We start from the raw sequence: 11,653 nt of genomic DNA, 5'->3' as shown, positions 1-11,653 counted from the left end.
TGGAACTCGTCAAATGCGAAGTATCAATATTGAAAGAATTGGAGCAAACAGTAGACTAATCCTGACTATGACTACGATTATCATTCATAGATTCTTTGTTAATGTCCAAATTCATAACATCTTCCACAAGCTCATCCAATTTCATTTGTGCAAGTTATATGCCAAAATATATATATATATATATATATATATATATATATATATGTAAGTATTAGTAGCTATAAAATATGATCATGCCTCAATAGTTTTAAAAGCAATACCCATCAAATCTAGTTTATAAACTATCTTAATAAACCCACTTGCAAGATATGCAGACGGTGTCCAACACTAATACAAGCACCAAAAAAAAAGAAACTCACGGCACAAGATAAAAGCTACAACTGTGGCCTTAATCAACAATTAATATATCTCATATATTAATAATAGCACATGGGTTCAAAGTTTATAGAACAAAAACATTATGCTGAAAAAATTACTGCAGAATTTTGAAACACCAAGAAAACAGTTTTTTTTTAATTTTAAAACTCACTAAACACATTAGAGAGAGAGAGAGAGAGAGAGAGAGAGAGAGAGAGCAATAACCGGTTTGAGACTTTGAGTTTGAGAATTGGGCATGAGTCTATCATATAGTAGAGTGAGTAGTACAGCTAAAAAAAAAATTAGATATTTATAAGAAGGTTTAGAGATTTAGGGTTTGTAAGGTTTAGAGGTCTAGGATTTGTAAAGTTTCAATTTTCAATTATATCCCTTGTAAGTTTTTGTAATTACTCACTTTTCTTTTTAAATTTAAAATATATGTTGGATATAAAAGGTATTTGACAAATCTAAAATAAAATAAATATTTATTTGTTATACGAGTTCAACGGGTTATGTTAAGTGGGTCATTTTGAGTTGACACAAATAAATTGGCGTATCAAACGTGTCTGTTGCGGGTTATGCAGATTATGTAGGTTGACCCGCTTATAACACGTTTCTTATCATGTCGCTTTCGGGTTGACTCGTTTATGACCCAAACCAAAACTTATTAAAGTTCTTTTTTTTTTTATGTAAATTAAAGTATCCTATACCTAGTCAGGACAAAAAGACATCCACTCTTTTAATAAAGAGTCGTTCATTTAGCCAAAGAAGAGAAAGTGTCGTACACGAACCCCACCAATACCATGCATCTTCTCACTCTCACAAACCCACCACATGCGATGCACAGAAATTCTATATGCCTGTCCCCCATTATAAATCAAATAATATAGTTTAACAATTTACTTTTAAATTTACGTAGTTGTTGGGCCAGGAAGATACCTGGAAGATGCATGAGGAGGACCACTTGCACATAGAAAATGAATTGTTGACTCATGATTCGTGAATGCCGGAACCTTAATTTGTCTCACTTAGCTACAGTCCACTCCACTGCCCAGTGTTATTTCAACAAGCTTTCTTCAGCCATACCTACAATTTTCTGTGTCTGTAAACTAAAAGCGCTCTCGGTTCAAGCTCATCCATTTCTCTCATGGCTTTTACTTCATCATTACCATCTTCTTCTTCTACCCCTAGGTGGGCACACGATGTGTTTCTTAGTTTCAAAGGTGAGAGCACTTATTTTACAGACGATCTATATTCTGGTTTGAAACAAAAAGGCATATCCACTTTTAGGATTGATGAAAAACTCAAGCAGGGAGCAATCAATACTTCAGAACTCTTGAAAGCAATAGAAGAATCAAGAGTTGCTATCGTTATTCTCTCAAAAGACTATGCCTCTTCGAAGTGGTGCTTGATTGAACTAGCAAAGATTGTTGAGTGTATGGAGAAGATGGGGTTGGTAGTTCTGCCAGTTTTCCACTATGTAGATCCTAATGACGTGCGTCATCAGAGGGGGACTTTTGCAAATGCCTTTGCAAAACATGAAGAGCACCTCCAGGATAACATAGGGAATGTGCAAACGTGGAAAGCTGCTTTGACAAAAATTGGTGATCTCGCTGGATGGGATTTAAAGGAAAAGTAAGAATTTCTTTTAGAATAATTCTATCCATCGTTAATTTCTTTGTTCCATCCATATTACAAAATTAGGAAATTATAAGCTCAAATTGGACTTTGGTTGGAGAACCACATGGTAGCCACTTACTAAATCACCCAATATGGACAAACACAGACACAAAATTGGTTAATCCACCTTCTACAAATGACTTGTCGAATCTATAAAGCCTGCCTCCTTTTTATAGTTTTAGTTTCCTTAAGAATTGTTATGATAAGCAAGTTAGAATGTCCAAGATGTCTTATTTTACACTTTTAAAAGATTCCTTTTACTAGTGAACGTAGCTAAGATTGTACTTATATATGTTGAGTGTTTTGTCTCTAAATGTGACTTTACTCTATCTCAACAAAATAATTGTTCTGCTCTCTTGTTTACAGGCATGACTCAATAGTTATCCATGAAATCCTCATAAATATATTTAGCGAGTTGAATCGTGAATTTCCGAGTGTTTGCGAGGAACATGTTGGAATAGACTCCCGCATGAAGGAAGTGTTGGACTTATATTTAGGTGAAGGGCTAGGTGATGTTCGCTTTGTTGGGATTTGCGGGATGGGTGGAATGGGCAAAACGACTCTTGCAAAAGAAATTTATAAAAGAATTTCTGGTAATTTTGAAGCTAGCAGCTTTATTGCAAATGTTAAAGAAAAAACGAAAAATCAAGGTCTAGTTTTTTTACAAAAACAGCTTCTATCTACGATCCTCGTGGAAAGTGAGATAGATATATGGAATTTTTATGAGGGAATCAATGTTATAGGGACTATACTACATAGTAAAAAGGTTTTGATTGTCCTCGATGATGTGGATGGAGATGAACAACTAAAAGCATTAGCTGGGAGGCATGATTGGTTTGGTCTAGGGAGTAGAATCATTGTAACTAGTAGAGATAGCCATTTGTTGAGAAGATGCGGTGTGAATGATATATATACAATTAAGGGGTTAAATAAAGATGATGCCTTGCAGCTTTTTAGTTGGAGAGCTTTTAAGAAACCTCGTCCTGAAGAAAACTTTATGGATTTGTCTAAGAAATTTATGCATTACGCCAAAGGCCTTCCTTTAGCTCTTAAAGTTTTAGGTTCTTCTTTGTTTGATAAGAAGATTAATGAATGGGAAAATGTCTTACAAGAACTAAAAGCAAAACCTAATGAAAACATTTTGGATATACTTCAAATAAGTTATAATGGAATAACGGATACGCAACAAAAATTGTTTTTAGATATTGCATGTTTTTTCAAAGGAGAGAGCAATGATTGCATTAGAGATATACTAAAAGGTTTTGGTTACTATCCGGACTACAATATTGGTGTTCTTATGGAAAAATCTCTCATAACTATTGATGACGATAGAAATTTGTGGATGCATGATTTGCTACAAAAAATGGGTCAAGAAATTGTTCTTCGTGAATCCCCTGAAGAGCCTGGTGGGCGTAGTAGGTTGTGGCTCTATGAGGATGTTCATCATGTATTGAATAATAGTACTGTAAGTTGACTAGTCTAAACCTGAACTTAGAAATACATATATTCTTACAGTTTTTCTAAGAAATTTCCAATTATTCTAATTTCATTATTTTTTGTTATTAGGGAACAGAGGCAGTTGAAGGCATAGCCCTAATAATACCTGTTCATAAAGAGGAACAATTGAATGCTGAAGCATTCTCAAAGATGAAAAATTTGAGATTTCTTAAAATTGGGAAAGCATTCTCAGACGTGCAACCTCCAGAAGACCTCATTAGATGTAATGTGCAACTTCCGCATGGTCTCAGCTATCTTTCTAATGAGTTACATGTTATAAATTGGCATGGATATCCTTTAAATTACATCACAACTAGTTTTCAACCAAACAAACTTGTTGAATTGAGAATGGTCTGCAGTGGCATTAGACAATTATGGAAAGGGATTTTGGTAAGTTTTTCACTTTTGCAAATGTGTATTTTCTTCGTTTTCATTAAGGCTTGAGTTTATCTAATTAAATATTATTTTATAACAGATTTTAGATGAGTTAAAACTCATTGACCTAAGTGAGTCTCAAAACTTAATTGAGACCCCAGACCTCAGTGGAGCCCCAAATCTTAAGCATTTGATTCTTCGAGGATGTACAAGACTGTCGTATATCCATGCATCTCTTGGAAATCTCAAACAACTTATTCAATTGGACCTGAATGGTTGCAAATGTCTCAAAAAACTTCCAAACAAGATTGGCTTGGATGCCCTTGAAATTTTTGATCTTGGTGGTTGTTCAAGATTGAAGAAGTTTCTAGAGATTGTGGGAACTATGTCACGTTTGTTGAAACTTTATTTGAATGAGACTTCTATAAGAGATCTACCAATATCTGTGGAGCATTTAACTAGCCTTGTTAGATTGAATTTAAGAGACTGCAAAAACCTTTCAATTCTTCCTAGTGCTTGTTGTAGGTTGACATCTCTAAAATCTCTCATTTTATCTGGCTGGTCAAAACTGGATGAATTGCCAGAGATCTTGGGAAATGTTGAAGACCTGGAGGAGCTAGGTTTGGGTGGAACTGCTATAACAAGGCTACCTTCGTCCATTGGTCGCTTAAAAAATCTTAGAGCAGTATCTTTTAAAGGATGTGAATGGCTATCACCTAAATCTTCAAATAAAGTTCTTAGTTTTCCTTTAATACCAAGAAGAAGTCCAAATCCCATGAGAATGTTAGTCCATAGTTTATCAGGCTTGTGCTCTTTGACCAAACTGGATCTTAGTTACTGCAATCTTCAAACAATTCCTGATGTTCTTAGCAACTTGTCATCTTTATTAAAATTAAGTCTAATAGGAAATAATTTTGCTTGCCTTCCTAAAAGTATCACTCAACTATCTAGTCTAGAAGAACTTTATTTGTGTGGTTGCACTGGTCTTCGATCATTGCCAGAACTTCCATTAAATATTAAGCATATTTATGCAATGGAGTGTATCTCACTGGAAACATTATCATTAAGACCAGAAGATGATTTTCGGCCGGATATTCGTCTTACCAATTGTGTCAAATTGATTGGCAATCAAGGCTATGGTGATTTGTTGTTAACAATGCTATGGCGTTATATCACTCAGGTATCTCTCTCTCTCTCTCTCTCTCTCTCTCTCTCTCTCTCTCTCTCATGCTCATGTAAGGTTCTAATCATCATGATTTGTATATTTCAGCGAAACTGTAATCCAAAGCTGTGGACATATGGTTTCGAGATGCCTGGAGGTGAAATTCCAAAATGGTTTAGCCACCAAAATGTGGGGCCTTCATTGAAACTGCAAGTACCTTCAGATTTATTATGTGACAAATTGATAGGAATCGCTGTGTGTGTTGCTTATGTATTTCGCCAGCATCATCCACTTGACAAACTTGAAATTGAATATATGGGATTTTTTAAATTTACGCATAAGCTTTGGTGTTCTGTTATAGCCAACGAATATCAATATACCACACGGGGAATTTCTTTAACCGAAGAGTTTGGTAATGTTGAATCAAATCACCTTTGGCTGGAATATTATCCCTTCCAATATTTCGGAGAGGATTGGATAGAAGAATTGAATCAAGTTGATGCTAATGGATTTAGCCATATTCTGGTTGGATTTGAATCTACCAGTCCAGGCATGGAGTTTACGAAATGCGGGGCTCGTTTGGTATATGAGCAAGACCTTGAAGATCTCAAACAAATGGCTAGGGGCAATAATTGCAGCATCACTCCTTATGAGGATGACTTAGATAATTCAGCAGAAGATACCAAAGTGAAGCGAAGCCGTGATGAATCTAATGGGGCTGGACCTAGCGGACAAGGCACATCTAATGACACAAACATACCTGATCCAAAGAGGATACAACTCCCTAATCTAATTGAAAGATTTGTTCCCCGTTTGGGAAATTGGTTTGGGAATTTAAGCACACTTGAACAAGGTAACTCTGATTGTGAGCAAGAGGAATCCCCGTGAAAGTGGTAGCTTTTTGATGAATCTGCAAGGCCAATAATTCTGATTTTTGTAAGTCACCATCTCTCTCTCTCTCTCTCTCTCTCTCTCTTACAAAACTCATTTGTAGCTTTTTTTTATTTCTTTTTTCTCTTTAAATTCATTGACATATGCTTGCTTCTTCTTTTTTTCTTTTTTTCTTTTTTTTTTTATAATCTGTGACAAAGGGCCATTAGAGTTCAGTAATTTGTGATCCTTGTTTTGTCCAGTTGCTGGATAGTGCATAAGATGAAGTTATTGGACTTTGTTGGGGAGGAGAAATTGTCAAATTGCTAGCAGGTGAGAAGAAATGTGCAATTAATTGTGTGCTCATCATTTTTGTTCAATAATGTTGGAGGGTAAACTTAGAACTTTTGTTGCTCCATTTGTAGTACTTACTACAATTTTCCATAAAAGAATACAATAGATGCTTGCCACATAATATCAAACAAAAAGAAAAACATTGGGCCCTTTTTCCCGTAGAGGCCGCCTTCTCTTAGGGCCTATATAAATAAATTAATTAATTAAAAAAAGAGCATTTGATCATTTTTTTCCCTTCACTGCATCAACCTTTTGAAATCTGAAAATTGAGTTAACCATCAGTTCAGTTTTATTTCTGTTAATCTTTGAGGCTATGATGAATTTTGTTGATTTAGTTCAGTTTGGATTATTAGAAAGCAGTGGAAATTTTGCTCGTTGGTTTTTTGATTTTGTATTGAGTTTGTAATAGTTGAATTAGGCTCTTTTTATTGGAGGGCTTTTTGTTTTTCTGGATCCTAATATAAGAAACTTAAAGGTCATTATTTTTTGTTTCATTTAAACAATTTGATTTTAAAATTGAAGTTTTTGTCTAGAATTCCTGTTGGGTGTTTGTGGCAACTGAGCTCTAGTTGAGTATATTTTATTTCTGTCCTTAAAATATTTGTTTTTGATGGATTATCTTTTATTAATTGAATATCTTTAATTATTATTTATTTTCTGCTGGTCAGATTATCTTTATTGATGTACTCAGCACAAAATTTATTCTTGTATGTGACTATTTCTCTGTTTGGCTGTAAGGAAACTTGACAAATCCCCAATATTTGTATTTGGAAAATTGTAATGCTTTACTAATACGGGCTGAAATAGTGGTGCCAGACTTAATTCTTGAGTTCTCAACTTTCTGAGTTCCCTTTGAAACATATAAATTTTGTTTTCTCATCCTATATTTTTCATACAAACTGGACAAGTGAGAAATGCTGGGGTTTATGCCTTTATATGGTTTTCTTTTCAGAACACATACGCACAGCTCAAGCAAGCCAGTTTTGTTTGGATTTGCTGGTAATTTCTTTCCTTTATATAAAATGCATTTTTTTCCCAGGAAAATAGGAGGAGCTTATTGTGGGTTATGTTGTTTTGTAAAATGTTTTCTAAGGGTACCAGTTGGAGCTATGCCAGAAAGTTTTGGAGAATGTTAAGTGTTTATTTGGAGACAGGTGGTGGGGTGTCTACATGGCTTCTTTATCTTACAATTGGGGTCTCCTTTGTTAATTGATAATTGATATTAGGGAAAGAAATAAGCAAAATTGTAATAGTGAAGTGAGACCTCGTAGAACTAGAAGTTGTAATCAGGAATTTTATCCTGAAAGACTAATAACATCTGTTGATCCTTGTTAGGAACCTCGCGATTCCTAGTGGGGATTGATAGGAATTGTAGGAGAATATAGGAGAATTGACTTAATTTGAGGTAGTCACCCTCAAAAGAAAAATATTAAAAGAGAGAAAATACACTAAGAAATTAATTGGTTTATTCTTCAACATCTACCATTGAATTACACTTAGTATTTATAGGAGATTAGCTCCAATCTTATTGGCCCACTTGGCGTAAGATAATTAGCTAATTAATTCAACATGTGCTCTAAGAATTAATCCATGTATTAAATGAGTTACATGTGGTCAAAGAATTAATCTAGGTGTTAAATGAGTTATATATCTTAACTAACTCATCATAATCTCAACTAACTAACTAAAGGGATTACAACAATTATTATCCTATTTCTAACAATCCCATGCTTAAAGAAATGGTTTAACAAGTTGTAGAATAACCTTTCCTCTACTTGCATTGCTGCCTCTTTGACTTTTGACTTTTGACTTTTGAGCTCTTCCTTTTTATACCAGTTTTAGGGGTTTTTACCAGACCAAATTGGTGCCTAATTCTCGATTTCACCAATCAGTCCGATTTTTAAAACTATGCTTCCTAGTCTTCTATCAATAAATTTATATGAAATAATTATTTTTATTTTTATTTGAGTGGAAAGTACTGATTTTATACACTTGTGGAAAAGATTACAGGTATAAATATACCTTTCTTCTACTAACACATTATTTGCCCTAACTTATACCACAACTTGGAAATTGGCAATTATGAGTTTGGACAATCACCTTCACATACTCACCGCTTTTTCTCTACTACTTTAGTCAACCACTTTAAAGTTGTAGCAAAAATTGTGATATTAAAGTTGTGTCTTTAAACTTTCTCATAAATATAACATTGGAATACTAGTTGTTAAACTTTTTTTTATAACAGAAATACTTAGAATACTAGTTGTTAAACTAGTGTACCCCGTTCCATACCATAGCATTACAGCCCTTCTTTGTGACATGCCACAAACTGAAACTGCCAATATTCTTCTTTCATTAGCCCCACCATATCAGGACCACCCGTTGGGTTTTCGCAGATGGCCTAGCATATTTAAGATTATATATATTATGTATATTCTTAAATATGTATACTTTTTTTTCCAAAATTTTGAAGGATAATACTTTTAACAGTTATCAAATATTTATTATAACCAAATTGATGTATCTTCTCAGTTTAACTTTCTTGTTGATCAAATTTTCCAAAGTCTGCATAGTATCCTACATGCATGGTCTTGGACTTACCATTGGTTGATTTCATATGTATGTCACTTTACTTAAGAAGATGAAGTGGTTCTGGCTGAGTCAATATGCATTTTTCTAATTCAATCTTTGTAATTAGATGAAGTCCATTTCTAGACCCACTTTTGTCCAATAACTTGTGTTGATGTTTTCTGCTGGTTTGCAATAGGGAGGACTGAAATCAAAGCATTTATCAGTGTTGCTGGCAAGGGTGATTGAATTGATAGGACGCGAGGAAAGCATTGTCATTGGTTATGAACTTTATACTTCTCCCTCTGTAATCTAATTAGTATACTTCAAATCTGCTGGAATGGACCATGCTAAATGTACGTACTGTGATGTAGTTTGTATTTTTCTTCTGTTTGCTGTCAAATGCATGCTAATTGTTTCTCCAAATAACAGCAACAACAACAACAATAATAATAATAATGCATGCTAATTATGTAATCACATGAAAGTGTTGTATAATCTTCCTTGAAGAGATATTTCCAAACCTTCACCACATTGATTGCATGAAGGAGAAAGTTGGTAAGAAAAGGCTTTAACTTCTTTAGAACAGTTTCCTGGCATTGGTATTATCTGTTATTTGATTTCTTTTTTAGTAAGGATAATGGGAGATTCATTCTAATCAGCGATGATATTATGTCACAAAACTTTGTAGTGTTGAAAGCTCACGCTGAACGCAACCTAACAGGAATCAAGCCATGAAGGCTGGTCGGTTGACTTGACTGCTTAAGGAACCAAAAAAAAAAAGGTTTGAAGCAATGATATACTTTTTATATTAAGAAGGAAATGACCACAAGGTTTAATATATTTTGTAAATAGCAAATTGTGATAGTAACGTCACTTTTATATGGACTCACTACTTACATTATTATTATTTTGCACCAATTGTACAATAGGTCATATTTGATTTATGAAAAAAAGTTGTGCTTATAAACTTATTTATATATATCTAAAAGTTAAAGCGTAGTATTTATTGTCATTATGTTCTTGTTGAGCTACATCAGCAGCCGCATCATCCACTCATTTCCAACGTTATCTCTCTTCTTCTTTTTTATAACTCTTTTTTTTTTTCCTCTTATTAATTTCCCAACTTAATGTTATACTTTCACCAACTTTTTCCCTCCCTTTTATCTTTTCATCTCCCTACTACTATCTATCTTAATATAACTTTTCCTCAATCCATTTTTCTTTTTTTATTTTTTGCTTTTCTTATTCCCCCTCTTACTATAAATTTACAATTCTCAATTTCATTCTATACATAGTTTTCCCACACACATAAGGTTATTTCTCTCTCTCTCAAACTCTTTTTTTAATTTTTTGATGGATTTTTTTTTTATTATTTTTCTTGCATCTCTACTTTAAGTTGATAAGTTTTTGTATTATTTGAAACTCTACTTTGAATTGATGTGATTAAGTTATGTTTTTAAGTTGTTTTTTTTTTTTTTTTCTTCTCTTTGATTTCATAGATATTATCCTACTGCATTATATATAAAGATAGTATATAAGAATATAATGTTATTTTATTAAATAACATGACTTGGATAATTTGGTGTTTATTACAATATTTTTTATTTTTACTTTTTTTTTCTTCTCATATTATTTTCTATAAATTTCTTATTATTCTTTCACATTCTCTCTTGAAATGTGGTTATTCTCTCTCTCTCTCCATTTTTTTTATTCTTTCTTACAACTTTTCTTTATATTGATGAATCATTGTAACTTTTAAAACTCTATTTTGGGTTCACACATTTTGGTGTTGTATTTTTTAGTTTTCCATTACCAGTAACATATTTTTCTCTCTTATAGTTTTGGTTTAATTTTTGTTTGAGTTAATACTTGATTATTTTGGGAGTAAGAATTTGAATTTATATCAAAACACAATCTTATACTAATAACAGATCGGCATTTGGTCCACTTCATCAATTCGGTCTGATTTGGTCTACTTCAGTCCACTTCAATTCAATTAGGTCCATTCGGTCTACTTCGGTCAATTTAGTCCAATTCGGTTTGCTTTGGAAAACTCGGTCCTATTCAGTCCAATCCAGTCCATTCAGTCCACTTTAGTCTATTCGGTCCAATTTGGTCCACACAGTCAACCTAGGTCTATTCGATCCAATTTGGCCAATTCGGTCCAGCTAAGTCTATTAGGTCCAATTTGGTCCATACGGTCCACTTAGGTCTACTCAGTCCATTTCGTCTATTTATTCGGTCCAATATGGTCCATTCGGTCCACCTAGATCTATTCGGTCCAATTTGGCCAATTCGGTTCAGTTAGATCTATTCCGTCCAATTTGGACCATACTGTCCACTCCGCCAATTTGGTCTAGTTCGATCCTTTCTGTCTACTTTGGTGAATTTGGTCTTGTTCTGTCCATTCGGTCCAATCCGCTCCATTCTGTCCACTTCGATCTATTCAGTCCAATTTGGTCCATACGGTCTACCTGGGCTTATTCGGTCCATTTAGGTCTATTCAGTCCAATTTGATCCATACAGTCCACTTAAGTCTATTCAGTCCATTCGGTCCACCTACGTCTATTCGGTCGAATTTAGTCCATGCGGTCCACTTGGCCAATTCGGTCCAGTTAGGTCAATTCAGTCCACTTTGGTCTATTCGGTCTAATTTGGTCCATACGGTCAACCTATGTCTATTCGATCCAATTTGGCCAATTCGGTCCAGTTAGGTCTATTAGGTCCAATTTGGTCCATAAGGTCCACTTAATTCGATTTAGTCCATTTCGTCTATTTATTCAGTCT

At 34.0% G+C, this 11,653-nt stretch overlaps 1 protein-coding gene across 4 annotated transcripts; it reads left to right on the top strand.

The window, feature by feature from the left end:
- The first annotated feature begins 1,455 nt into the window (after positions 1-1,455).
- LOC142619064 (TMV resistance protein N-like) lies at positions 1,456-9,453 on the top strand. Of its 4 annotated transcripts, XM_075792146.1 has the most exons (9): positions 1,456-1,992; positions 2,404-3,502; positions 3,604-3,924; positions 4,010-5,089; positions 5,180-6,007; positions 6,205-6,274; positions 7,248-7,294; positions 7,389-7,449; positions 9,063-9,453. In XM_075792146.1, the coding sequence occupies exons 1-5, from the start codon at positions 1,505-1,507 to the stop codon at positions 5,957-5,959; spliced, it is 3,768 nt and encodes a 1,255-aa protein (XP_075648261.1). In that variant the 5' UTR covers positions 1,456-1,504; the 3' UTR covers positions 5,960-6,007; positions 6,205-6,274; positions 7,248-7,294; positions 7,389-7,449; positions 9,063-9,453. The 4 variants fall into 4 exon arrangements, with proteins under 4 accessions (XP_075648261.1, XP_075648258.1, XP_075648260.1 ...); XM_075792143.1 differs by lacking the exon at positions 7,389-7,449; XM_075792145.1 differs by having other exon boundaries at positions 7,389-9,453.
- The last annotated feature ends 2,200 nt before the right edge of the window (positions 9,454-11,653 follow it).

The sequence above is a fragment of the Castanea sativa genome, chromosome 12 (assembly GCF_040712315.1).
Source record: "Castanea sativa cultivar Marrone di Chiusa Pesio chromosome 12, ASM4071231v1".
NCBI lineage: Eukaryota > Viridiplantae > Streptophyta > Magnoliopsida > Fagales > Fagaceae > Castanea > Castanea sativa.
The sequence above is the reverse complement of the archived record's forward strand: the minus strand, read 5'-3'. Positions and strand labels throughout refer to the sequence as shown.

Coding starts and splice junctions, on each gene's coding strand:
- LOC142619064 (XM_075792142.1), top strand. CDS start 1,505: ATGGCTTTTACTTCATCATTACCATCTTCTTCTTCTACCCCTAGGTGG. Junction 3,503..3,603: donor ATGTATTGAATAATAGTACT/GTAAGTTGACTA, acceptor TTTTGTTATTAG/GGAACAGAGGCAGTTGAAGG. Junction 3,925..4,009: donor AATTATGGAAAGGGATTTTG/GTAAGTTTTTCA, acceptor ATTTTATAACAG/ATTTTAGATGAGTTAAAACT.